Raw genomic sequence first — 27,337 nt, forward strand, 5'->3', positions numbered from 1 at the left:
GGGTTAGTTTTTTGGTGAGGGATCGCGTTGTCCTAATTAGAAATGGACAGGGATCGGGTTCGATGTTTACTCTTAAAATAAAAGAAATTAAAAAGTAATTGTTAGGGACTATTTTGGATTTTTCTCAAAAAAGAGTGAATACTCCACCCAATCCCTGATAATTATCTCGAAAGAACAACGAGGTCCTTAAGAAAAAAAACACTCAATCCAGTCCTTGATAATTTTTTTTAGGACAGATTAACTCATGTGCAAAAAAAATAACATTAATTTTTTTTGTACAGGGACTAATCCATCCCATAAAAGTAAAATTCAGAAATCAGGTTGGTATTTTTTTTGTCAAGAACCTTATTGTTTTTTGAAAGTAATTGAGCTATTTTAAATTTTTTCTCAAAAAAAAAAATGTTATATGATTATTCAAAAGTCAAAAGTCAAAACATAACCCGAAAATGGCAAAATGTATGTCGTTTTGAAGTTCAACGAGGTAATAAACGGTGTCGTTTTGAATCAGGGACCGTTTTCCGCAGTAACAAACACACTTGGAAGTTGAAACCGCAGAGGACGGCGATGCGAATCACCATCGACGCAATCCCTTTGGACCTTCTTCCCCTGAATCTGAATGTGCTCTAAGCCATGTCCTCCGTCCACGTCGACATCGCCGACGATGCTGCCGCCGCAGCCACCGACGGTTTTTATTCTCCGGCCAAACAGAAGGCCGCGAACCGCCGCCCCACCGTCCTCACCATCCAGCGAGCGAGGCAGACCCTCTGCGCCGCCAAGGTGAAGCTCATCCTTGCGGTTCTCACCTTCTCCTTCATCATTTACGTCTCCTCCAAGCTCAGCTCCTTCATGGGTTGGAACCCTCACTATCCTTCATTCGTTTCTTCTCCCTCAAGGTTTACAAAAATGGATCTTTTTTTCTTTCTCGATTTTCAGTTTACGGTTGTTTTGCTTTGCAATTGATTGTTGATTGTTCCCTTTTTTTTAATGTATATTTCAATGGAAGATCATCTTATTTACTATTTTAGTTTTTGGAAGCATTGATTCCCCCCCCCCCCCCCCCCCTTTGCGTATTTATTTATTATGTTTATATGGGAAAAATTCTAAGTGACATGAAATTTCATTGGATCTCATGTTCTAGAAGTTAGATTATGGTGACGAATCAGGACTTCACAAAGAATAGTGCCAACCTCAACATTTTCATCATTTAGAAAAATTCTCAGAATGAAAAATGCATCATGATTGCTAAGAACTAGTAAATTATTATATTTTATGATAATTATCATGGATTTATGATGATGGAGATTACCTTGAAAAAAAATTTGTTGTGTAAACCGGATCTAATAATATGAATGATTTAATCCATGGTTCAGGGGTGGCTATACTGTGCTGATAAACAGTTGGAAGCAGAGCTCTGTCCTTAAACAATCTGTTGCTCATTATGCATCATGTCGTAGTGTTGAAAGAATACATGTGTCATGGAGTGGAAGTGAACCACCATCGGAGAAGCTGATAGCCCGTCTAAATGAGATTGCGGTTCTGAAGTCCGAGGGAGCTCAGAAAGCAGACTTTATATTTGAGGTCATTTCGGGAGATCAATTAGCCAGCAGGTTTAGGCCAAAAAGCTACCCCAACACTGATGCGATTTTCTCAGTTGATGACAATGTGATTGTTCCGTGCCCTTCTCTGGATTTTGCTTTCTCTGTCTGGCAAACTGCTCCATTGTCAATGGTGGGATTCGTTCCTCGAACACACTCAGTAAATAAGGAGGTTTGTACTAAGATTTTATCATAAGCTGTGCTTGCATTTTACTCTCATTGATTTCTTATAAGCAGAATAATACATTCTTGCAATACACACACAAAGGTAAACAAAGATAATGCTTTCAAATTCCAAAGGCATATTTTAGGAGAAGTTATATGGTTGTATTGGTAGTGTCTCCTTAAATTCAAAGGTTGGCATTGAAAAAGAAGAAAAAGGGAGAGGAGGGAGGTGAAAATATAGAGGGCAACATGTGGGAAAAACATGGTGTTACAAGCAAAAATAACAAAAAGATGCCCTAACCTAATAGTAAGATAACTGAAATGTGATTGACACTTTTTGCATACCGCTATGTTATTAGTTTTGCATACTGTATCTGACAAATTTGTCTTTTTATATCACAGCAAAATAATGTTGCATATTATAGATATGAAGGATGGTGGTCAGTTTGGTGGACGGGAACTTATACCATGGTTCTCTCAAAGGCTGCATTCTTTCACAGGAAATACTTGGACTTTTATGCTCATATGTCTCCGTCGATTCAGAACTATGTTGCTAACGAGAGGTTTGATATATCATTAATTTCCTTTTAGTGGTTTTCACCCTCCCTTATATAATCTTCATGTATGCTTATTAATATTTTCTTTTCTGTTTTTGGTTTTGGTGGGTGTTCAATTTCGTGTCCTTGATTGATGTATGGACTTGTGTAACTGTTATCTTCAACAGGAGTTGTGAAGACATTGCAATGTCCCTCCTCGTAGCTAATGTTACAGGTGCTCCTCCGGTATGGGTCAAAGGTAGCGCTTCTCTCTTTCTCCTTTAAGCCACTTCAAATCTTCAATCACAGGTAGAGAAACATGAATATAGCAATTAGGTCTGTTTGACACACTTGATAGTATAAGGCCTGTGAAGAGATTTTACGAGCAATTATATATTGCTCTAGTAAGTTGTAGTGTTTCTTTTGGCATGGAGCTCTTTTTTCCCAATCACTTATTTGTTGTATTGCTTTAATATCTATCAACCGGCTAGTACTTCATCTATCACTCAGCTTGAAGCTAATAAAAGGTCAACATCTTCAATGAAATTTGCAGGCAAAATCTATGAGATTGGGGCATCTTCCATTGGCAGTCTGAGAGGGAGAAGCCTACTGAGAAACAAATGTCTCAACGATTTAATATCACATTATGGTAGTATGCCTCTTGTTCCGACTAATTTCAAAGCGGTTAGCGCTAAGAATGAATGGCTATGGTAGTCATTTTGTTTTATTAATCAAGGCAAAGCCATTTCACCTAGAAGGAAAGATTTTGTGTGATTTATGAAGGAATCTGTCAATAATGTGAGGTGTATATAGATGTATGTTCTAGGGTCTCAATAGTTTTTTTATTCATTAATGTTTGGTACAAAACAAGCCTGGTCTACTGCCAAGAGTGGTGATCTTGTGAAGGCCCTTTACTCTATGTAACTATGTATGACTCTAAAATTAAATTACCACAAACTAGAATGGAATCATTGAAAATCTCTACTGATTAATCAACTATCTTTACAGTGAATGTTTGTTCTGTGTCTGTACCTACCTAATGGAGGATGACTCTGGCCTTTGGTCATGTAGATAAAGTGATAAACAGAAAAAGTTAAGATGAAACTTGATGAACTAAGGATGGTAAGTGCATGATTTAAATTGCTGTGGTTTGTTGATTCGTGTTAAAATAAAGAAAAGTTGAGTTGAACTTTATTAAACTTTAGGAGAAGTGTGTTAACTTGTTCTTAAAAGAAAAAGGTATGAAAATGATGTAACTTTGTTTTGCCCCCAAAATGAAAAAACACAGAAAGTTGGATTTAATTTAATAAAATTCAAGAGAAATGACTAATGAGTATAATTTATCTTAAAAGAGGGTTGTAAAAATTATGTATCTTTGATTCTTTGTTCTATTCTCCAAGATGGAAAAATGTATGAAGGTTGTACAAATGGAGTTGTGTATCCAATTAAAAGAAATTCAGTGTTTATTTGATGAATAAATAAATAAATATGAATAAAAATGGTTCGATGTTCAGAAAATACAAGTATTAATGTCAACAGGTGTCTAATGAAGAGAAATAGAAATGGATGCTTGCAAATTTGAATCTTAGAAACTTGGTGTATGCAACATGAAATCATGCATGCATCTTTATCATATTAAAACAAGAGCATCACTCTAAAAATCAAGAATATTATAAGTGGTTGAGCCAGCTCTTCTCTCTCATCCATTTAGTAAAAATTGGTTAAAGGAAAAAAATAAAAATAAAAAGGAAAAAGAAAAAGAATGGTTGTTCAATCTTGAAAATCAGCTCATATTATTAACTCGCTTTGCCAAATTAATCAAATCTCCAATGCTATAAGAGTAAGCACACATGGTTCCTCAAATGATTCATTCAAGTTCTACGTCTTTGACCAAGGGAATTGATTCCTTTATACTTATTTCCTTTTTAATTTTTATGCAACTTTCTTAAGCACAATTTACACCAAGTATATATATTTAAGAAAAGAAAAGAATTTGCTCATGTTGAATTGTTTTCCCACCAAATAAAAAAGGCTGAATTGTTTTTTCTTTCATCAAAGGTTCCTTTCATATTTTACCGACGAGTTGTATTAGTCATGATAAAGCGTATTGTTGAATATTTCAAATCATGATGTAAACTTGTTTGTGTTGAAAATCTTCAATTATAAGATTACAAATTTCCATCACTAAGTTAAGCATGGAACAATTCCACGTTTGGACGCATTATATTAATGAGCTTAATTCTAACTAAAATTCGTGTAGTTTACTGTATTTTGTAATTGAGAATTGATTTGAAAAGTGTTGGACGACTCATCAATTTGTGTGGCACAAATTTCGGAAAAGCTTTTGCACTATTGGCTTGGTAGGTGTCTCCAATTGAATCAAATTAAAGTAGCACTTTAAAAATAAACAGAGTGCTAGCTAGATTAATCAAGGTTGGATAATGTCTCCTAAACTGCGTTTGATTTAGAGAGTAATATTATGATATATAGACATAGAAATATAAAATTATATTTAATAAATAAAATATAAATAAAAATATTATATTTTAAAATATTAAATTAATATATTATATATATTTTTTTAAAATATAAAAATATTGAATAAAAATACAATATATTTTATTATTATTAAATTTTATAATTGTATTTTTTATTATTTTTTTTTCAAATTTTATATAAAAAATAAATTTAACTTTTTAGTTTTATTCTATTTTATATTTAATTTATTATAAAAATATTATACTTTATGTCATTATATTTTATATCTTATTCTTAACGTATTTTTTTGTTCAGTATCCAAAATTAAAAATAGTCCTATGGACCACAAATTAAAGTCCTACACTCCTACTTCCTTAATTTTCTCATGAATGCATGACACATGAGATATGTATGTTCATGAACTAGGGTGCCCTACATCTACAACCACCATCCTCCTAATCCTATGTATCAATCGCTTTCTACTCTTTTTTTTTTAATCCGTAAATTATTAGGATATAAAGTTTTATTTGATTCTACATAGAAATAGTATAGATAATTAATTTTTAATTAAATTTTATTATAAAATTAACTTTTCAATTATTATTTTTAGAGGATTATTCAGAGTTTAAAAAATTAAAATTTAGAATTTAAGAATAATATGCTTTAAAATATGTTAATTTATATTTATTGCAATTGTCTAAATCGGACAATGAACTTTTTACTGATAAGTGATAATTAATTCAAATAGTTTGTTATTTAAGAGAAGATAAGTGTTATGGGTCAGTAATTTTAGTATTTTATAGTCATTAATGATATTTTTAATGTATGAGATTTTATCTAATGATATAAAATTATTCAATTTTTTTTATTAATTACATACTAACCAAAATTTAATAAAAGTGCTACCCTTAAATACTTTCTTAAGAAAAAATTATTAATGATGAGTCTTTCTTTGAAGTTCGAATAAAAAGTACAACTAAATAAGAAAAAAAAACTCTAGAAGAATAAATGTAAGAATTTATAGGAGAAAATTGTACGCAAGCAAAAAAAAATAAACAAATATTCTTTGAGTTGCTTTATATACAACGAAATTAAAAATGGATAAGCTTAAGAGTCTAAAATAATTGATGCTGACTTAGCTTAAGGGAAAACGAGTTTCCTTTATTCAGAAAATAAATACTATATATAATAATATAATAAAGAATCTATAGATATTTTTTAAATAAATAACGTGTATTATTAAAATAAAATTCTATATATACATTATATTATTTCATATTAGAAGAGATAATGTATGTTTAATAATTGATATATATGATGATGACTTTCTAGCTATTGAGCAACATCACTCTCCTACGAAACAAATTAAATAGAAAAATGCAAACTATCTATCTACGAAAAAAGCTTTGCTCTAAAAGCTGCAAATTCGTATAATAGATTGGGTGGAAAATTAAATAGTTGTGACTAACTCACTTAATTAGCTTCAATAATTTCAAATTTTATGAGAAAGATCGATGAGGATATAATGAATTACCATGAAAGAAAATCAAACAATAATACATTTAACTTTTGTATGTGATTATATATAGAACTTCTTAAAAACAATAATAAACGGAATATTAAATATCGACATTATTCAAAGGAAGAGAATATTTGGGTTGAGGCTTCCATTTGACTAAAACATTCTCATTTAGTTTACTAACCTTTTTTTTTTTTAAAAAATAATATTAGATTTCTAACATTTAAATTATCTTAATTTAAAAAATAATATTATGCTGACTGAGCCCGAGTTAGTAGTAAAAGTCAAATTTGTTGGCCATAAATTAAAGTCATTAGCAAGATAGCAACCTTATTATATAAAAAAAAATGTTTTTCAACCGAAGGCTCAACAAATCAATTTACAGTGACAGAGACTCATTAATTTAATTTAAAGATAAAGTATATTTTTTATTTTTGAAGTTTGATAAAAATTGTAAAATTATTTTTAAGTTTTATTTTGTTTTAATTTTGTCTCAAAAGTTTTTAATTTGTATTAAATATATTCTTAACGGCTAAATTTTCAAAAAATTTATGACCAATCTTATAATAATGCATGAAAATTATGATTGATTTGCTTGTGTTAAGAGTTGTTCTTATAAAATTGCTGTTGAATTGGTCTAAAATTTTTTGAAAAATTAGCCGTTAAAAGTATATTTGATGCAAATTTAAAACTTTTTGGACAAAATTAAATAAAACTTAGGGGTATTTTTAAAACTTTTGTCAAATTTCAAAGACAAAAAATATATTTTATCCTTAATTTAAATTATTATTGTATTAAAAAAACAAAAAAAATTTCTCGTCTGATAGATACTGATTAAATTTTTTCATGTTTTCTTAGGCAATGTGGTAGCACACTAGTACATAAGTGGCAAAAATGAAAACAACTATAGCTGCATATCGTTGTATATAATATATTTATTTTATTTAAATAAAAAATCCGGTTAAATTAATATTTGACTATGTTCAAAAGAATTTAATGTTTTCTTTTCTGAAGTTTAACTAAGATATATTCTAAAGACATATTAGCTAAGAGTATAAAGTAACAAAACTTTCTGTTGTCAATGCATTTATTATGTAGAAAATTTTAAATGTTTAAGTTTGATTTATATATTTTATATAAACTTTCTAATTTGTAGTATCCTTAAAGCGGGTCCTAACGAAGATTTCTTTTTTCCTAGTAATTAATAAGGGACAATATATATATATATATATATATATATATATATATATATATATATATGTGAAATAAAAAAAGACTTATATATTTATTTTAATAATACATTTTCTTATCATATTTGTCCAAACAAGAATTTTAAACTACATAATCAAAACAGTGAAGGATATTATTGCTTTGAAGAAGAAAAAAAAAAAAACTCAACGACATGATGATACCGAAATCATAAAATATTAATTAGATTTGATTTGGCATTTCATCACTATGCCCTTATCTATCCATCTCATACATAAAATAATGAAGTGCAACTGTGTGTAAATTGACCTAAATTAAGAAAGAGAATTTATTTAAGCATAAATTAAGTATGATACAGATAAGAATATTGAGATAGAGATAAATAGCTATATATATATAGACAAAAGAAAGAATGAAGATATTAAAAAAAAAAAATTGAGTAGTATTTATTAAAAAAATGGTAAAATTTTATTTTAAGTGATTTGGACACGTAAAAAAATATTAAGACCATATCTAATTAAAATAATGATAAGATGAAAAATAAATAGATGACAATAATAAAAAAAAAACCTAAAAAGAGTAAAAAATTAAATCATACATAAAATGGTAAAAGAAAATATATATATATTAATAACCTTATTATAGATATAATATATGATTGAACATAATAATATCGTTTAATTCATATAGTTGATTTCATCTAATAGAATAAGACTTTGTCTTTATTGTATACTATTATAACCGTCATTATCATAATGCGGCATATTAGCAATTAGAGGATTAGAAAGTAAAATGAAACAAAAGAAACCAGCTAATGCGTGTTGATCTTCTTCAACGTAACCCTTGAAACACCAAGGTCAAGTGGGGTTTCATGGCCTCAAGAGTCATATGATAGGTGAAACAAAGCATTAGTAGTAGTTGGTGCCAATTAAATTTGAAGAAGCATGCAAATAACTAGAAAAAGGGAAATTACCTACTCCACTTTAATTTGCCACGCCATTTTACTTGATAACATCTCCCATCCACTGCCACCTCTCTTATTGCTTGCTCCATTTAAACATCCATCTCCCACATCACTCTTAAAAGCCATGGAACCTCTCATACACTTTCTATTAACATCTCTTTTTTTCATAGATTAATTAAACAACTCTTAGCTCAAATTATATTATTTATTACTTTAGTTATTTACATAGTTTAAGAAATCTAAAATTAAGAGTCAAAACCCAAATTTTACTAAATTTTCAATTAGGTATTTATATTTTTTTTATTGAGTCTCTATACCATATCAGATTTTGTAATTAAGATCATATTGTGACAAAATAATGGAATTAACAGAATATTCCGTTAAACAAAACAAATATACCTAACACTTGATTGAATATTTCGTACAATTTAATAGAATATTTTGTTAATTTCAATATTTTTATCACAGCAAAAACTTAATTATATAATTTGATATGGTATAAAAATTTAATTGAAAAGAAAAAAAGTATAAATACCTAATTAAAAATTCGGTGAAATTAACTATATAAAAATTAATAGAATAATTAAATCTATAATAAAAAATAATCCTAGTTAACAATAAATAAATATTATTATTTATTATGCTTGGAATTGTATAGAAGCTAAGTAATATATTTTTTTTTAAAAGTAATTAATTTGTTGTTTTGTTTTAAAAGTGATTAATATTATTTTATGTTTTGCTAGATATCTTTAGCATGTCATTGCAAAATTAGTAGGTTTCACAACCTATCTACCATAACAAACATACTCTCACTTTTCCAAAGAGATCCTTTAATAATATATACAACTCCATATTAATTAATTAATTAATTAATCAGGTTTAGATGTGTTGGAGACGTACTATATATATAGAAAATCCCTTAATTATATGAATAAGACTAGTAGTGTAAACATTCCAGTAAAAGGCAGACTGAAAGAGAGAGGTGATGACAAGTACAAATGCCTTGGAATAAAAAGAAAAGAGGCTATGAAACTTTATGAATGTATGAAGATATAAAGAAGGTATTATGAATTTTAGGCAATGATTTAATTGTGAATAACAACCACATGAAAAGAATGAACCATAACAACTGGAAAAGTGGTGCACTTGCGGGTAAGTTAGGGATAAGACGTGGTCAATCAAACGTGATATGAGGCAAAAAGAGTAACGCCAGAGTCCCAGCATGTGCTTCATTAGTTCATTTGTAGTTATATAGCAGAAAACCATGAATTATATTTATATATATGCAAACAAACTAGAAAGAGAAAGTCTAAGAGACCATTATTTTTATTAAAATTTGATTAGTATTTAATTATTAAAAAAAAAACCGAATAATCTTATACCATTATACACAAGTTTGCACTATTAAAAATATTGATAAAAACTAATTAATGATTATAAATTACAAAATTTATTGATTTCTAGCACTCCTCAACTAAAAAATTGCATTGCTGAGAGAGGCGTATTTGCAACAATTCACATAAAAATTAAAGACTTAAGAAGATCCTAAGCATAATTATAAGCAAGAAAAGGTAGGTGTCATGTGTATGGCATGGGTGATGGGTCCCAGTCCCAATCCCAGTGCAGACAAACAACCTCAGTTAAAAGTCCAACAACTAAACTGGGTTTCTACCTCACATACACACAAGCTTCCCCAATTCCATCATCAATTCTCAAACTCACTATGACTAAACATTTTTCCTTAACTTAATACTTACAACCTTCTCCGTTGCCATGCCCTCCCGCCAACTCCTCCCTCACCGCCGCCACCACCACCACCGCAGTATCCTTCTCCCACTTATCACTGCCACCGCCGCCTCCCTCCTTCTCCTCGTTCTCTTCCTCCTCTTCCTCCGCCGTCGCAAGCGCACCTCCCCGTCCACCACCTCCACCGCCGGAGACGACTCCAAGCCCCCCCACCGTCTCTCCTACACCCTCCTTCGCCGTGCCACCAACTCCTTTTCTTCCCCACTGGGCCATGGTGGCTTCGGCACCGTCTTCTCCGGCACCCTCCCTCCTCCGGCGAGAACCCCCGTCGCAGTGAAGCTCATGGACCCCACAACAACCTCGCAGCAAGGCGAGCGCGAGTTTCACAACGAGCTCTTCTTCGCCTCCGTGCTCCGCCAATCTCCCCACGTCGTCGCCGCCGTGGGATTCTCATCGGACCCAAAACGGCGCCGTTTCCTCCTCGTCTACGACCTCATGGTAAACGGAAATCTCCAAGACGCTTTATTGCATAGAAAGTGCCCTGAACTCATGCAGTGGAACAAGCGCTTCTCTGTTGCGTTGGACATAGCAAAAGGTGTTCTTTTCCTTCATAGTTGTGACCCCCCTGTGATTCATAGTGATATTAAGCCCAGTAATATTCTCCTCGATGCTGAATTCAATGCCAGAATTGGGGATTTTGGACTTGCCCGTTTGAAATCGGATCCCAATTTGGATGTTTTGGATGGTGGGGGTGATTTTGAGAAGAAAAAGGAGGGGTTTTTGGAGTGTGATGGTGGTGGGGTTGTTGTTGCCGTGGATGATTGTGAAACGGAAAGTGTGAACACTGGTTGTTACTTTGAGGAGGGTAGTTTGGGTGTGGATCAATCTCCTGAGTGTTTTGTTAAGGTGCCCAACTTGGAGACCTCGCCGGAGACTAGTGGGGCTGGTGTGTCGGCCTCACCGGAGATGGCAATAACATTGGCGGGGGCGGCGTCTCTGTCACCAGGGTTTGACAAGGCTAGCAGTGCTCAGAGTGAGAAGGGTGTTAAGAAGAATGGGAAAGGGATGAGGAGTAATTCAGTGAGGGATTGGTGGTGGAAGCAGGACAATGAGGAGGTTGCAGCCTCAGGATCAGGATCAAATCCTGTTGGGGAGAGTAAGACGGTGAAGGATTATGTGATGGAGTGGATTGGGAGGGATGTTGATAAGGAAAGGCCAAAGGGCGAATGGGTTGGAGAAGGTGGGCAATTGGGGAAGCAAGAGAAGAAGAAAATGAAGAAGAGTAGGAAGCACCAATTGGAATGGTGGGAATCAATGGAGGAGGAGAAGTTTGATGATGTTTTAAAGAAGGAGAAGAGGAGGCCAGCGAGAGAGTGGTGGAAGGAGGAGTACGGTGAAGAGCTCGAAAAGAAGAAGAAGAAGAAGAAAAAGAGGAAGGGATTGAACAGCGATGATGATGATGGCAATGGGAGTGAGTGGTGGGTGAGCGACGATGTTTTGTATGGGGATAGGAATTTGAAGAAGGCCAAGAGCAAGAGCAGGAATAACCGTGGAGGCACAGATTGGTGGTTGGAGGGGCTAAGTGGCGACTTATGGAGAACTCGCCGGAACAGCTTCGATTCGGCTAGTGGAGAAATTCCAAAGAGTGGTGGTGTGAGTAGTACTCCAAGCATGAGGGGAACCGTTTGTTATGTTGCTCCGGAGTATGGCTACAGCGGAGATGTCTCTGAGAAGTGTGATGTATATAGTTTTGGTGTCTTGTTGCTAGTTATCATTTCAGGGAGGCGACCCCTTCAGGTGAACGGTTCGCCATTGTCCGAGTTTCACCGTGCAAATCTGTTGTCTTGGGCGCGACATTGCGCTAGAAATGGGAAGCTCGTCGAGCTGGTTGATCAGTCTATTCAGTCATTAGATAAGGATCAGGCTCTTCTGTGTATCAAGGTGGCTTTGCTTTGTGTGCTTAAGTCCCCTGCTCGCCGCCCTTCGATGAAAGAGGTTGTGGGAATGCTTTCCGGGGAGTTGGAGCCACCCCAATTGCCCATTGAATACTCGCCTTCGACCCCTTCTCGATTCCCATTCAAGACCCGGAAGAAAGGCCGGTGAGTTTCTAGTAGCAGCTAACCCTTTTACATGAGCAATTATAGTAATATACTTGATACTTCATAGCTCAATTTACCAATGACCCATAATTGTATAGGAAAAATAGGAGGGAAAAGCTCTGTTCTTAGTTCTTACAATTGGTTTTCAAGTTCTCTCTATATTTCTTTTTTCTCCTTTTAGTTTTTATTTTAGCCTTTTGATCTTATTGTTTTCAATTATCCATGATTTCATAGTAATACCATTGTGGCCTACTAGTTGGAGATTGGTATGTGTATATATAGATACACCTCACATATTCTTTCACACTAACTTATAGGCTTTGCCTTGTGATTGTTGTTTATCTTTTGCGAGTTATCAGTTATGACTTATGAGTTATGACCCATTCTTTAGTGATTAGGATTCAAGAATGAGGCCATCTTTGTAGTTTACATTTGGAGATTAATTAATGTTAGCAGTATACATTACATTTAGCTAAACTTGCAAAGGAAGTTACTCCTTTATGGTGTGGTCCATTTTATGCAGCTTTTGTAAATTTGAGTTGTATAGGATTTTATTTCACAGTTTGCATCATTTGATTTTATGCATAGAAGGAAGAGCCTTGTTATTTATTCATTCATATGGTAGCTGTTGTAATAAAAACAGAACATTGGAGTTCGAAATGGTGAAAAAAAAATCAATGGAAGTAGAATCTTTCTACAAGCTTTTTCCATGTGATCCATTGTTTGAATTCATGATTGTGGTATAGTAGCAAAATAAGGCCAAAATTGTGGTCCTTTCTTTTTATGCAAAGGGTTATGATATAACTAATGATTTTTTTGAACAATATCAACAACGGGTCTTAAAATTAGCTAAATTCAAGTAAAACACACTACATCTCCAAATTATTCATTTAAATCTTAATATTATAATAACCATTCACACGCCTAATGAATTGAACATCCGATATATCTATTGTTCACATTGTTTAATATTTTTATTATTTACCTATAGTTTATTATGGAAATCATGGTGCTATACATTAACCCTAACATTAGTTAGCACATTAATTAATTCACTAACCCTAGTTATTATACTATTCCATTGTTCCCTTGTAGTGTAAGACAATTAGACAACCATTTCAAAAAGAAACTAAAAAAAAAACAATTTAAATTCTGATTGGGTACAGATCTATGATAGAAGTTTGACCAAACTTAATTGGATGGATATGTCTCTTCAGTTTAAGTCACCAAGGTCAATATCATAATTCATATTCTTAATTTGGTTGGAACTTGCTGCAACAAAAATATATCTTCCTATTTTTGAATTACATATATTGAAATGTACTTGAATATTTATGTAAATGAATCATGTTCTTTACTATTACAAATTTATGTCATGTATTTGTAAATGAAATTGTATATAGCTCAATTACAAGCTTACTTGCATTTGAAGTTAGATGCATTATTGCATTCATAACTATTAATAAAGGAACCTAGTGTAATGGCATGTTACATTACCACATGGTATAATAATACAACTAATTAATTGGCAACTGTCCTCAATTAATTGTATGGTCCTAACTAACCAACTCCTAGTTATTGACTAGCTAAAAGCTAAATAATGGATCTTCAATTCTTTATAAGAAAATTTTAGACATTGTGATTATTGTGTTGATTGTTATTATTGATAGGGCCAAAAATGGGACCCATAAAAAACCTAATATGAAATAGTTTTATATATGTATTACATTATCATGTAACCTCACCTCAGTGAAAATAATTGTTTTTAAAACCGGACCGGACCGGCCGGTTCGACCGGATTAATTGGGACCGGTCATTTGGCCGGTCCGATTAGCCTCTAGAACCGTTCTGCAAAAAACCGGTTAAAAAACCGGCTGAACCTATGGTTAACTGGCAAACCGTACGGGTTTTTTCAAGTCCCGGTTCGCTGATCCAACAATCAAAACAGCGCCGTTTTGATTCCAGAGAAAACAAAAACCCAATGCTGACTTATCCCCTTTCTTTCTCTAACAAACACACCCTCACCAACCCAGGATTCTCCTAAACGGCGAAACCCTATTAGAGCCACCATCACCATCTCCCCTTTCATTCTGCTCTTCTCCTCGCGTCGCCAGAAGCTAAGGTCGGTTCGGGGCTGTTGTTGGCGTCGCCGTTTCTCTGTCCGAGCTCTCTGTCGCTCCTTCTTTGCTCTTCACCGTTGGTCGTTGCCGCTTCTCCACTCCTCGCCGTGGGTCGTCACTGCTTCTCCCCTCCTTGCCGTGTCGTTTCTTCTTCTCACCTCCTCGTCGTTTTTGGATGTGGCCCCTTCTCGTCTCCCCGCCATTCTTGTCGTCGCTTCTCTGTTTCACGTTACCAAAATTCCCAATTTGAATTTCTCTATCTCGCTGGCTCTATGCTGTCTTTTCCTCTCCTTCATTAAATCCAGATAACGTAAAACATCCCCTTTATCCTCTTCAGTCTTCAATAATGTTCAATTTGTTGTAATTGTATTACATTGTTTTCTTCTTTATTTTGTTCTGAATATACGTATGATAAATTATTGATGATTCTGCTGAGTTTTGAGATATGTTTTATTTGAATTCAGTCAGTTGATGTTGAATTAATTCTGCCAAGATTGAGTTATAAATTTACTTTTTTTTAGTTTAATTTATTAATTATGCTGAGATTATATTTGCTGAGATTGATATTGAATTAATTCTACTGAGATTGGGTTATAAATCCAATCTGTTTTTCTTGTTATTTTGGTAAATTGTTATTTTGCTGTCATTGATTCAAAAGAGAAACATTGCTACAATTCTGCATTGGATTTACTCTATGGCTTTAAAATAAGGGTTGGATGAAGTTCAGACAAGGAGATAGTTTATTCATAGGAAAAGAGAATGAAGTTAAGAAGTAAAGAACAAAAAGATTACCTAATTTATGAAAATGGAAAATTCAGGAATGGAAACCTAATTTATAAAGGTTATTCATGCTTTTATATTGTGTTTTTTTTGTTTAGTTAATTTAATTGTCAGTTTTTGTGCATTCTGAGCTTCTTACTGTGTTGTGGAATTGCTTCTTCTTGTTCAAATTGAAGACTATACTGACTTCTTTTTCTCCCTGCACCATACTAAAATTTGTGGCCTCAAATTTAGGTAGCCTACAATGGATCATTATCTTCTATTATATCTGGAACTGATATTGTTTGACCAAGCTTAGAAGTTGCTAATGTGTTATATATATATGAAGATTGAGAAACTTAAATGAAAGAACCAAGCTTCGACCAATTTTAATTCATACAATGCTTTAATTGCTCTGCACCTTATCTCACAATATATGCCACTTTGAATTTTTAATAATTTTATGTTATATTTGACACTACCAGCCATTGACTAAGGAGACCTACCCTGTGATGATGCATTTGGGATTTTCGAAACAGGTGCAATTGCAATAGGTGTAGGAGCAATTGCTGCATTTGAAACAATAATAATTAGTTGGTGTACAAATGCATTGTAAATTCATTAAGTCTATCACTATTTTTTCTTTTTGGAAAATTCTATGGTGTGAATTGAATAAAATGTCCACAGTACGGATCATGTGTGGTTTGCTTCCTTGGATAGCAATTCTTGTTTTGCTTGATCAATTTTCATTTGGCCAACCCAAGCTGAATTTTATATGCAAACTTTTCTGTTTCATTTTTTTTGTTAAATGAGAGGAAATTGCAAGAGTTATAAAGAGAATGATGGAGGAGAATGAAGAAGGTTTGCAAATGAGAAAGAGAATCAAACAGTTGAGTGATGCTGCACTCACTCAAAATGGTTTATCTCTACTAAGGCATTCTCTACTCTTACACATAAATGGAAAATTGTTTAGTGGCATTTATAAAGGAATAATGCATGTAACTTGTCAAAACAACCCAAGTTTGTGATCCTTTTTTTTTAATATCAATAGCATGCTTGAAAGCTTTTGAATGTTAATGCAGTTGCTTATTCTAATTTGAGGTTACTTAATGACTAATCTTCTTTGGTTTATTTTTAGGGTACAGTGTGGTATTAGCAGGATTGCTTTCTACCTTAAAATTAGTTAGGGGAACCTTAGCAGGATTGCTTTCTACCTTAAAATTAGTTAGGGGAACCTTAGCTGACGGCTGACCATACCTTCTTATTTTTGGGTGCTAGAGAGGTTAGTGTCTTGGAGGAATTTGTTTCATTATTTCTATTCATTTTACCTTAGTTGCAGAGTCATTTCAATTCTTTTGTGATGATTTATTTTTTTTGTTCACTTACTATTGGATCAAATTAAAATTTTGTCCTTTGAGAAAAGCTGTGTAATGATTTTGATGGTAAAATTGTGGGGCAATATTCACTATTCTTGTGAGCCTAGAAAAATGAAATGTGTGGAAGAGTAATATGCTTGATATGTTTTTAGGATCTCCACTATGGTTGAGGGAGAAACTTCCCACTTAGAACTGAACCAAACAACTCCAGTGGTCAGAGTCTCGGTTACATAGATGATCATAAGCAAAGGAGAGTGGAAAGAATCGGATTTTTGGACGGTACCATCATGTATTCAACTTTTCAAACAGATTGTAAGGTGGTGCAAGTACCAAACATGAACCAGAAATTAATAGACCACATGTGCCAACGATTTGATCTGTCGTCAGGAAAATTGTATGTCAGGATTCTTCCCACTATAAAGCGTTTTAAAGACGCAGATTATACATACTTCTGTTATAAGAAAACTTTTTCAGTTTACATGAGGCTGGGCAAAAAAATTTTGTGGCACTCAAGAAGGCTTGCCGTGGATTTATTACAGGACTGGTGAATCTTCACCAGTCAGGTAAGGTCCACGGTAATATTACTCGTTACGATTTAGTAACGAGTAATGGCGATGGGTATCTAGGAGGAGGAAACTTATATTACAGATAGATGGGGAGTTCCAAGGTTGGTTACTGATCCTTTCAAGAAGGATATGTTTGACCTTGCAAAAGCGCTCGAGAATTGTTTCAAAGACAGAGATCTTCTCAACTATCCTGATGATAATCTTGGAATGTTCATCAATTATTTGAAGAACAACAATATACTGTAAGTTTTTGTTTAATCAGTTTTATCATAACTCTTGCATGTAAAATAACATTTGTATTCTTTTATAATTTCAGGAACCCAATAACATTCCATCCGTATGTTTTAGTTTCAATGGAAGTCCGTAGTCTTTATGTTATAGTTGAAGAAGATTTTAGACAAATGTGCCCTGTCACTTTGAACGCGAGATTCAAGACCCTTAGATGCGTTAGGAATTATCGAACAAATGGCTGGCATAGTGTTGTAATGAGCTCGGGCGACCCAATTCTGCTTACAGTTTTTATGCGTCCAAATTCAAATTATCGAGATGATGATAGGAATTTAGTTAGGTTTTTTAGAAACATTTGGGTGCACGCAGTAAAGGATGCTAAGGTTGGATTTTTTTGGTTTTTTTTTATATTTTCCTTTTTTAAATTGAATTTTATTTTAACGACACTTATATGATTTTCCATGATAACAGATCTCGTGTATGAGATAGCACATACCAAGCAAGGGAGAAAAATACTTTAGGTAATTTGTAGGGATGATTGTTTATATATAATTATGTTTATGAACTTGTGGTTTAAGTTTATTCTTTTGTTTCTATATGTTCTGAGATCAAATGAACTGTGGTTGAATATAATGTGCTTGAATATAATACTCTGTAGCTATATAGCTTACGAAATTTATAATATTTTATTACCTAAAGTATTTTTTTCCCTTGCTTGGTATGTGCTATCTCTTACACGAGACCCGAAAATCCGTGGAAATACTTCTCGAGCAGTGCGTGTATATAATCACAAAGCTCACGGCACTAATCTGTTATCATGGAAAATCATATAAGTGTCGTTAAAATAAAATTCAATTTAAAAAAGGAAAATATAAAAAAAATCTAATAAAAAAAAAATCAAAAAAATCCAACCATAGCATCCTTTACTGCGTGCACCCAAATGTTTCTAAAAAACCTAACTAAATTCCTATCATCATCTCGATAATTTGAATTTGGACGCATAAAAACTGTAAGCAGAATTGGGTCGCCCGAGCTCATTACAACACTATGCCAGCCATTTGTTCGATAATTCCTAACGCATCTAAGGGTCTTGAATCTCGCGTTCAAAGTGACAGGGCACATTTGTCTAAAATCTTCTTCAACTGTAACATAAAGACTACGAACTTCCATTGAAACTAAAACATATGGATGGAATGTTATTGGGTTCCTGAAATTATAAAAGAATACAAATGTTATTACATGCAAGAGTTATGATAAAACTGATTAAACAAAAACTTACAGTATATTGTTGTTCTTCAAATAATTGATGAACATTCCAAGATTATCATCAGGATAGTTGAGAAGATCTTTGTCTTTGAAAGCGCTTTTACAAGGTCAAACATATCCTTCTTGGAACTCCCCATCTATCTGTAATATAAGTTTCTGAAAAAGACGGTCCAAATCCTCCTCCTAGATACCCATCGCCATTACTCGTTACTAAATCGTAACGAGTAATATTACCGTGGACCTTACCTGACTGGTGAAGATTCACCAGTCCTGTAATAAATCCACGGCAAACCTTCTTGAGTGCCACAAAATTTTTTTGCCCAGCCTCATGTAAACTGAAAAAGTCGGCGTCGTATTTCTTATAACAGAAGTATATATAATCTGCGTCTTTAAAACGCTTTATAGTGGGAAGAATCCGGACATACAATTTTCCCGACGACAGATCAAATCGTTGGCACATGTGGTCTATTAATTTCTGGTTCATGTTTGGTACTTGCACCACCTTACAATCTGTTTGAAAAGTTGAATACATGATGGTACCGTCCAAAAATCCGATTCTTTCCACTCTCCTTTGCTTATGATCATCTATGTAACCGAGACTCTGAGCACTAGAGTTGTTTGGTTCAGTTCTAAGTGGGAAGTTTCTCCCTCAACCATAGTGGAGATCCTAAAAACATATCAAGCATATTACTCTTCCACACATTTCATGGCTCACAAGAATAGTGAACATTGTCCCACAATTTTTCCATCAAAATCATTACACAGCTTTTCTCAAAGGACAAAATTTTAATTTGATCCAATAATAAGTGAACAAAAAAAATAAATCATCACAAAAGAATTGAAATGACTCTGCAACTAAGGTAAAATGAATAGAAATAATGAATGACTTTGTAAAAGATAGAAATAATGAAACATTCCTCCAAGACACTAACCTCTCCAGCACCCAAAAATAAGAAGGTATGGTCAGCCGTCAGCTAAGGTTCCCCTAACTAATTTTAAGGTAGAAAGCAATCCTGCTAATACCACAGATGCTGTACCCTAAAAATAAACCAAAGAAGATTAGTCATTAAGTAACTTCAAATTAGAATAAGCAACTGCATTAACATTCAAAAGCTTTCAAGCATGCTATTGATATTAAAAAAAAAAGATCACAAACTTGGGTTGTTTTGACAAGTTACATGCATTATTCCTTTATAAATGCCACTAAACAATTTTCCATTTCTGTGTAAGAGTAGAGAATGCCTTAGTAGAGATAAACCATTTTGAGTGAGTGCAGCAGCAGCAGCATCACTCAACTGTTTGATTCTCTTTCTCATTTGCAAACCTTCTTCATTCTCCTCCATCATTCTCTTTATAACTCTTTGCAATTTCCTCTCATTTAACAAAAAAAATGAAACAGAAAAGTTTGCATATAAAATTCAGCTTGGGTTGGCCAAATGAAAATTGATCAAGCAAAACAAGAATTGCTATCCAAGGAAGCAAACCACACATGATCCGTACTGTGGACATTTTATTCAATTCACACCATAGAATTTTCCAAAAAGAAAAAATAGTGATAGACTTAATGAATTTACAATGCATTTGTACACCAACTAATTATTATTGTTTCAAATGCAGCAATTGCTCCTACACCTATTGCAATTGCACCTGTTTCGAAAATCCCAAATGCATCATCACAGGGTAGGTCTCCTTAGTCAATGGCTGGTAGTGTCAAATATAACATAAAATTATTAAAAATTCAAAGTGGCATATATTGTGAGATAAGGTACAGAGCAATTAAAGCATTGTATGAATTAAAATTGGTCGAAGCTTGGTTCTTTCATTTAAGTTTCTCAATCTTCATGTATATATAACACATTAGCAACTTCTAAGCTTGGTCAAACAATATCAGTTCCAGATATAATAGAAGATAATGATCCATTATAGGCTACCTAAATTTGAGGCCACAAATTTTAGTATGGTGCAGGGAGAAAAAGAAATCAGTATAGTCTTCAATTTGAACAAGAAGAAGCAATTCCACAACACAGTAAGAAGCTCAGAATACACAAAAACTGACAATTAAATTAACTAAACAAAAAAAAAAACACAATATAAAAGCATGAATAACCTTTATAAATTAGGTTTCCATTCCTGAATTTTCCATTTTCATAAATTAGGTAATCTTTTTGTTCTTTACTTCTTAACTTCATTCTCTTTTCCTATGAATAAATTATCTCCTTGTCTGAACTTCATCCAACCCTTATTTTAAAGCCATATAGTAAATCCAATGCAGAATTGTAGCAATGTTTCTCTTTTGAATCAATGACAGCAAAATAACAAGAAAAACAGATTGGATTTATAACCCAATCTCAGTAGAATTAATTCAATATTAATCTCAGCATAATTAATAAATTAAACTAAAAAAAAGTAAATTTATAACTCAATCTTAGCAGAATTAATTCAACATCAATTGACTGAATTCAAATAAAACATATCTCAAAACTCAGCAGAATCATCAATAATTTATCATACGTATATTCAGAACAAAATAAAGAAGAAAACAATGTAATACAATTACAACAAATTGAACATTATTGAAGAGGATAAAGGGGATGTTTTACGTTTTAATGAAGGAGAGGAAAAGACAGCATAGAGCCAGCGAGATAGAGAAATTCAAATTGGGAATTTTGGTAACGTGAAACAGAGAAGCGACGACAAGAATGGCGGGGAGACGAGAAGGGGCGACATCCAAAAACGACGAGGAGGGGAGAAGCAGTGACGACCCACGGCGAGGAGTGGAGAAGCGGCAACGACCAACGGTGAAGAGCAAAGAAGCAGCGACAGAGAGCTCGGACAGAGAAACGGCGACGCCAACAACAGCCCCGAACCGACCTTAGCTTCTGGCGACGTGAGGAGAAGAGCAGAATGAAAGGGGAGATGGTGATGGTGGCTCTAATAGGGTTTCGCCGTTTAGGAGAATCTTGGGTTGGTGAGGGTGTGTTTGTTAGAGAAAGAAAGGGGATAAGTCAGCATTGGGTTTTTGTTTTTTCTCTGGAATCAAAACGGCGCTGTTTTGATTGTTGGATCAGCGAACCGGGACTTGAAAAAACCCGTACGGTTCGCTCGGTTTGCCGGTTAACCATAGGTTCAGCCGGTTTTTTAACCGGTTTTTTGTAGAACGGTTCTAAAAACTAACCGAACCGGCCAAATGACTAATTCTTGATTAATCCGATCGAACCGGCCGGTTCGATCTGGTTTTCAGAACCTTGAATTATGTAAAATTTATACTATTAATGTATTAAAAATAAACTCATAATTAAATAATGATGTATCTTAAAAGTTTAGGTGCGAGAGCAACAATTATTCATAAATAAAGTAAGCAATTTCATAAAATTTTTAATTTTATTGTGATTCAAATATAATAAAATAATTAAGAGCAAAATATATACACACCTAAAGAAAATTATAAATTTTAGTGGTGGCATAAGCCTCCTTGTTTTACAATAAAAAATATGAGAAAATTTCACTCCTCTCCCCTATGAGATGCTAAAATGATACTCCTCTCCCCTCTATTTTATAAATGTACATTTTCTTCCCTTCTAATTTTTAAAAAACCTCATTTTTAATCCATTTTAAACTTTTTGTGTTAACTAATGTTAACTTTATCTATTTTTTAAGAAAAAAATTATTTTTTAAAAAAATATTCATTAGCAAAAATTTTATTTTTTATTATTAAATTTTGCTTAATAAAATATTCTTTAATAAATTATTTTTTTTATTGATTAAATTGTATTTTTAAAAAATTTAATAATTATGTTATTTTTTTAAATACCCTTTAATAATTTTTTAATTATTAAATTATAATTTTACCAAAATTTTTGTTAACAATTTGTTTATATTTTACTATTAATTTTTCGATATCTATATATTATTTTAACATTAAATAAAAAATTTTAGTAAGATTATTTTTCAATATCAATAAATATTAATTGTTATACATATTACCAGTGGTAAGATTTTTTATTTAATATTAAAATAATATATATTAATATAAAAAAATTAATAGTAAATATAAAAATAATTGTTAACAAAAATTTTAGTAAAATCACAATTTAATAATTAAAAATTTATTGAAAAATAGGTATCTTAGAAAAAAATAATTTAATTATTAATTTTTTTTGAAAATATTTCGTTAAAAATACAATTTAATTAATAAAAGAATAATTTATTAAAGGATATTTTGGTAAGCAAAATTTAATGATAAAAAATAAAATTTTTGTTAATGGATATTTTTTCAAAAAATAATTTATTTTTTTTTTCATAAAAAATGGATAAAGTTAACATTATTAACACAAAAAATTTAAAATGGATTAAAGAGGAGGTTTTTTAAAAGTTAGAAGGGAGGAAAATGTACATTTATAAAATAGAGGGGAGGAGAGTGACATTTTAGCATCTCGCAGAGGAGGGGAGTGGCATTTTCTCAAAAAATATTTGGTAATCAAAAGTAACAAGTTTGGAACAATAGATAGACTCGAACTCCCAACTTTTTACGTGAGTATGAAAAGACTATGTCATTTAAGCTATAACTCATTGGCTATTTAATATTTATTAATTATTATAATAATTAATAAATATTAAATAAAATAAATTCTGATTTTTTTTTATCTCCTTAGCATTACTGTATCAAAATGCATATATGATTTCATGAAAAATGAGAACATAGATTTTCATGATTTATGAATTGCACCTAAAGTTATGACATCTTTTATTATTATTATTATCTTCAACTTTATTTACATGAAATGTTGCATCACTTGATTAGCGGCTTTACCCATGGAAATGTGCCTATATATATATATAATTCAATAATGAAAGTGTTAAATTTAAGAGTGCAACAGAAGTTTACGTAAGACCAAATCTTTTCATGTGTTACCTTGTCACCTCCGAAAGTGGCTATAAATTTGCTCTGAGCCGCGCCATTTTGTTTATAGCCATGGGTCATAACCATATTTCTTTCATACAAATATGTAAAAGCCCAATTGCCCATTTAGGTTAAGGATAATACTGAATGAAGAGGTTTTGTGTGAAGAGAATGAAGATGAACGTATATATTTATTTTTAAAAATTAATAAAAAATAAAATGACATATTGTCTTAGACAGACACCTAATTATTTATGAGAGTAAATCTTTATCTTTTCATCATTTTACTTCTTCACCATAGTATGCACTTTAACATATGCCCTAGTATATTCTTAAGGCAGGTTTTTGCTAAATTCCGTATTCCATTGACAATTCATCAAAAAAAATTTTGGACATGAAAATTCATCAATTAATAGCAATGAGGATAAATAATTAAACAAAAATGCTATTTGTATATTAATATCAGTCACGAAAATTAGTCACTATGTATTTATATATGAATACATATACTGTTTAATTTATTTTTGATATGTATTTTATATTCTAATATATATTTTATACTAGTAACTAATTTTAATAGCTAATTTTGGTGTGTATCTAACATAGTTGATAATTAAATATTTTTTGGCTTCGTTGGCGTTTTAAAATATATTTCCAATAAAGAGTTTGGTTACAAGAAAAATTCAGTTTGTGGGTTTCAAAATCTAAATCCTTTCCCTTTATATATGGTCTGTTATTCTGTACCCAAAAATTTTGTTTCTCTTGGACTTATAAAAAATTGTTTAAATTGGGTTTGGAGTAATCCTAAACTTTAGTCGCTGAGCCTTAATGGGCTCTATATACTACACTAGTGGAATTAAGGCCCAATACTAGTTTACTAAGTTGGATCAGAAGTTCAGTTTACTAAGCTTCTTGACGTACGTTTGGTAAACAAAAATGAAAAATAAAACGCAACGTTAAGTTATTCCAAATATCCATGACGAAAATGATTCGTAAACCAAAAAAAAAAAAAAGAAAATGATTCCAAATATGATATTATTTATTATCTGCTGGTAATTCCTGAGCACGGGTCGGTTTGGTTCGGGTTCAAGGTAAAATTAGAACCGAATCGATTAAAAAATAATTGGTTCGGTTTGGTTCGGATTTGCGTTTTTTAATGCTTGTACCCGAACCAAACCAAACTGATTAAGAATGGGTTGGTTCGGTTCGGGTAGCGGATACCCGATGACTTTGAAATTAAAAAAAAAAATTTATGTTAAAAATTAAAAATTCAACAAATACAATAAACATATAACATCAACAAAAATAATGCAAACATATTAAACACCAAAGACATTAAAAACTAAACTCATCAAAATCCAAACATATTAATAGTGAATAATCTTGTCTAATGAAAATATAAAAGTGCAATAGAAATATTAGAAGTTAAATACAAAAGTCTAGTGAATAATCTTTAAAAAAAGCTAAAACCAAAACACAATAAAATCTAAACATTAGAAGCTCAATACAAAAGTGCAATAGAAATATTTGTTTTTCAAAGTCTTCACTCCATAATTCTTCACTCCATCAACCAAGCATATTCAAGAGAGGAGTTGTGACCTTCAAAAAATTAGCATATAATTAGCTAATGTCAACATATAAAATTGATTAATTAAATGAAATTCAACAAATAACAGTAAATAAAAATGTTAACCTCAAATTGTTGTAAACAACATCAACTCCAATGGCTTGATTAGATATTGTTAAAGCTGAGAGCTCTACATTAACAGTAATTAAATTATTATTAGAAACTCAACAATAACAACAATTACATAATAATTTAAAGAAATACAATTTAAAAATAGTTACCTAATTCAAGTTTTTCTTGGTCCTCAAGTTCTTGCTTTAAGTCATACATCTTCTCTTGAGTCTTCAACCAATTTTGTGAGCAAATTAGAGACTCAACAGTAGAAGGACTTAATGAGCTTCTAAATTGGTCAAGCACACGACCACTAGTACTAAATGCCGACTCAGAAGACACGGTAGAGACGGGAATAGCCAACAAATCCCTAGCCATGTGAGCAAGAGCATAATACTTCATTGATTTCAATTTCCACCAACGCAAAATGTCAAAACCGGGAATGTTATCCTCCACATCATCTTCCATGTATCTTTTCAATTCATTCCTTTTGACCTCACCTTGCTTTTTTTTAACTCTCAATCTAAACTCATCTTCAAAGCCATCTTCCTCCTCATTTTCATTTTCACCACCAACCCCATGATCATGAGAGGCAATGCTAGAATTAAAACTACTAGAAGAACTACCATCCGGAAGGGGATACATCATGGAGTAATACTCAAACAACTTATGAATGATATCCTTCAATTTTTTCAACATATCTTTGGCTTGATTCAATCCATACACCCGATTAAGATAAAATTCAACATACTCATACTTGTAAGAGGATCAAGAAAAACAGCCACAAAGAGAAAGTAATTTATGCCATCACCCTCCCAATATTTGTCTAGTTTCACTTTCATTTGTGTCGCCATCTTTTGCAAACCAACATTATTACTCTTTCTCCACTTATTCAAAGTTTTTTGAATGTCACACAGCTTATTGAAAAAATTATTACATGTAACATTCAAAGAACCAGAAAAAGTAAGAGTTGCATCATAAAATATTTTCAAGAACTTCACAAACACACGTGCCCTTTTTCCAATCATTAGCATCAGGTGGTCCGCCTTCAGACTCAAGCGCCAACAAATAAAATGAGTCTTGATAACTAAGCCGACTAAAAGCCGATTCAAACTTCTCAGCAGCCTCTAGCATCAAATAGGTAGAGTTCTACCTAGTAGGCACATCTAACACTACACTAGCCTTACAAGTTATATTAGCCTCTTGAACACACCTTTTAAAAGCTTGCATCCTAGCAGGAGATGACCTAACAAACTTGCATGCAATTCTGATTTTAGTTATTGAGCTATCAATCTCTTTCATACCATCACCGACAATTAGATTTAATATGTGAGCACAACATCTCATATGCATGAACTCCCCATTTAACAATGTTGACCCATTCCAATCTCCCATGCCTCTAAGTAAATATGAAATTGCAACACCATTAGCACTAGCATTGTCAACAGTTACACAACATATTCTTCTAATACCCCACTCTTGCAAGCACTGTTCTAAGGCTCTCCCTATAGTCTCACCCTTATGATCAGTAATAAGACCAAAATTCAAATTTTTTTTGTGCAATGTCCAAGACTCATCAATATAATGTGCAGTCACACACATATAATTCAAATTCTGAATTGAGGTCCAAGTATCAGTAGTTAGGGAAACCATTTGGCGATTTTCAGATAACAAATTTCTCAACTTCTCTTTCTCATATCTAAACAAAGCCATACAGTCTCTAGCAATTGTCCAACGGGAGGGAACCTTAAACCTAGGTTGTGCTTTACTCATAAAGTGTCTAAAGCCTTGAGCCTCAACAAATTTAAAAGGAAGTTCATCAACAATTATCATATTTGCAAGAGCAAGACGAGTTTCCTCTTGATTAAAATCAACAAGCTTCATAGTAACTGCATTAGGGTCATTCTCAAATTGGCTCCCAAGTGCAATAGTTTTCTGCCCCTTTTCAACTTGCTTTTGAGGGTTTTTAGTACAAATCCTTAAATGTTTATGCAAGTTTGTTGTACCATGACTAGAACTATTGCATGCATATTTTTTTTACAATAGTTACAGCAGGCTTCATTAGGAGAAGTTTTAGAAAAGTGAGCCCAAACACTACTAGGTGCCCTACTGGGTTTACGTTTTACCTCTTTT

The 27,337-nt window shown here is 32.5% G+C and overlaps 2 protein-coding genes and 2 long non-coding RNA genes across 8 annotated transcripts; 3 read left to right on the forward strand and 1 right to left on the reverse strand.

The window, feature by feature from the left end:
- The first annotated feature begins 509 nt into the window (after positions 1-509).
- Positions 510-3,288, forward strand: LOC130979298 (glycosylinositol phosphorylceramide mannosyl transferase 1-like). Of its 2 annotated transcripts, none has more exons than XM_057902709.1 (5): positions 510-893; positions 1,371-1,767; positions 2,163-2,323; positions 2,485-2,605; positions 2,850-3,288. In XM_057902709.1, exons 1-4 carry the CDS (start codon positions 631-633, stop codon positions 2,579-2,581), a joined length of 918 nt encoding a protein of 305 aa, XP_057758692.1. In that variant the 5' UTR covers positions 510-630; the 3' UTR covers positions 2,582-2,605; positions 2,850-3,288. The 2 variants fall into 2 exon arrangements, with proteins under 2 accessions (XP_057758692.1, XP_057758690.1); XM_057902707.1 differs by having other exon boundaries at positions 2,485-2,555.
- A 6,807-nt stretch (positions 3,289-10,095) lies between these two features.
- On the forward strand, positions 10,096-12,782 carry LOC130983061 (receptor-like serine/threonine-protein kinase At4g25390). The gene has a single exon (XM_057907236.1). It carries the CDS (start codon positions 10,240-10,242, stop codon positions 12,313-12,315), a length of 2,076 nt encoding a protein of 691 aa, XP_057763219.1. The 5' UTR covers positions 10,096-10,239; the 3' UTR covers positions 12,316-12,782.
- Positions 12,783-14,018: 1,236 nt separating this feature from the next.
- LOC130980113 (uncharacterized) lies at positions 14,019-18,018 on the forward strand. 3 transcript variants are annotated; one of them, XR_009086882.1, is made up of 5 exons: positions 14,019-14,741; positions 15,676-16,472; positions 16,719-17,374; positions 17,449-17,743; positions 17,832-18,018. It is a non-coding gene; the product is annotated as an uncharacterized LOC130980113 (long non-coding RNA). The 3 variants fall into 3 exon arrangements; XR_009086881.1 differs by having other exon boundaries at positions 14,242-16,079; positions 16,329-16,472; XR_009086880.1 differs by having other exon boundaries at positions 14,245-16,472.
- A 309-nt stretch (positions 18,019-18,327) lies between these two features.
- Positions 18,328-21,597, reverse strand: LOC130980114 (uncharacterized). Of its 2 annotated transcripts, none has more exons than XR_009086883.1 (4): positions 21,227-21,597; positions 19,559-19,664; positions 18,640-19,293; positions 18,328-18,567 (listed from the first exon to the last, which is right to left on the reverse strand). It is a non-coding gene; the product is annotated as an uncharacterized LOC130980114 (long non-coding RNA). The 2 variants fall into 2 exon arrangements; XR_009086884.1 differs by having other exon boundaries at positions 19,885-21,597.
- Between the last annotated feature and the right edge of the window lie 5,740 nt (positions 21,598-27,337).

This window comes from Arachis stenosperma, chromosome 5 (genome assembly GCF_014773155.1).
Source record: "Arachis stenosperma cultivar V10309 chromosome 5, arast.V10309.gnm1.PFL2, whole genome shotgun sequence".
Classification (NCBI taxonomy): Eukaryota; Viridiplantae; Streptophyta; class Magnoliopsida; order Fabales; family Fabaceae; genus Arachis; species Arachis stenosperma.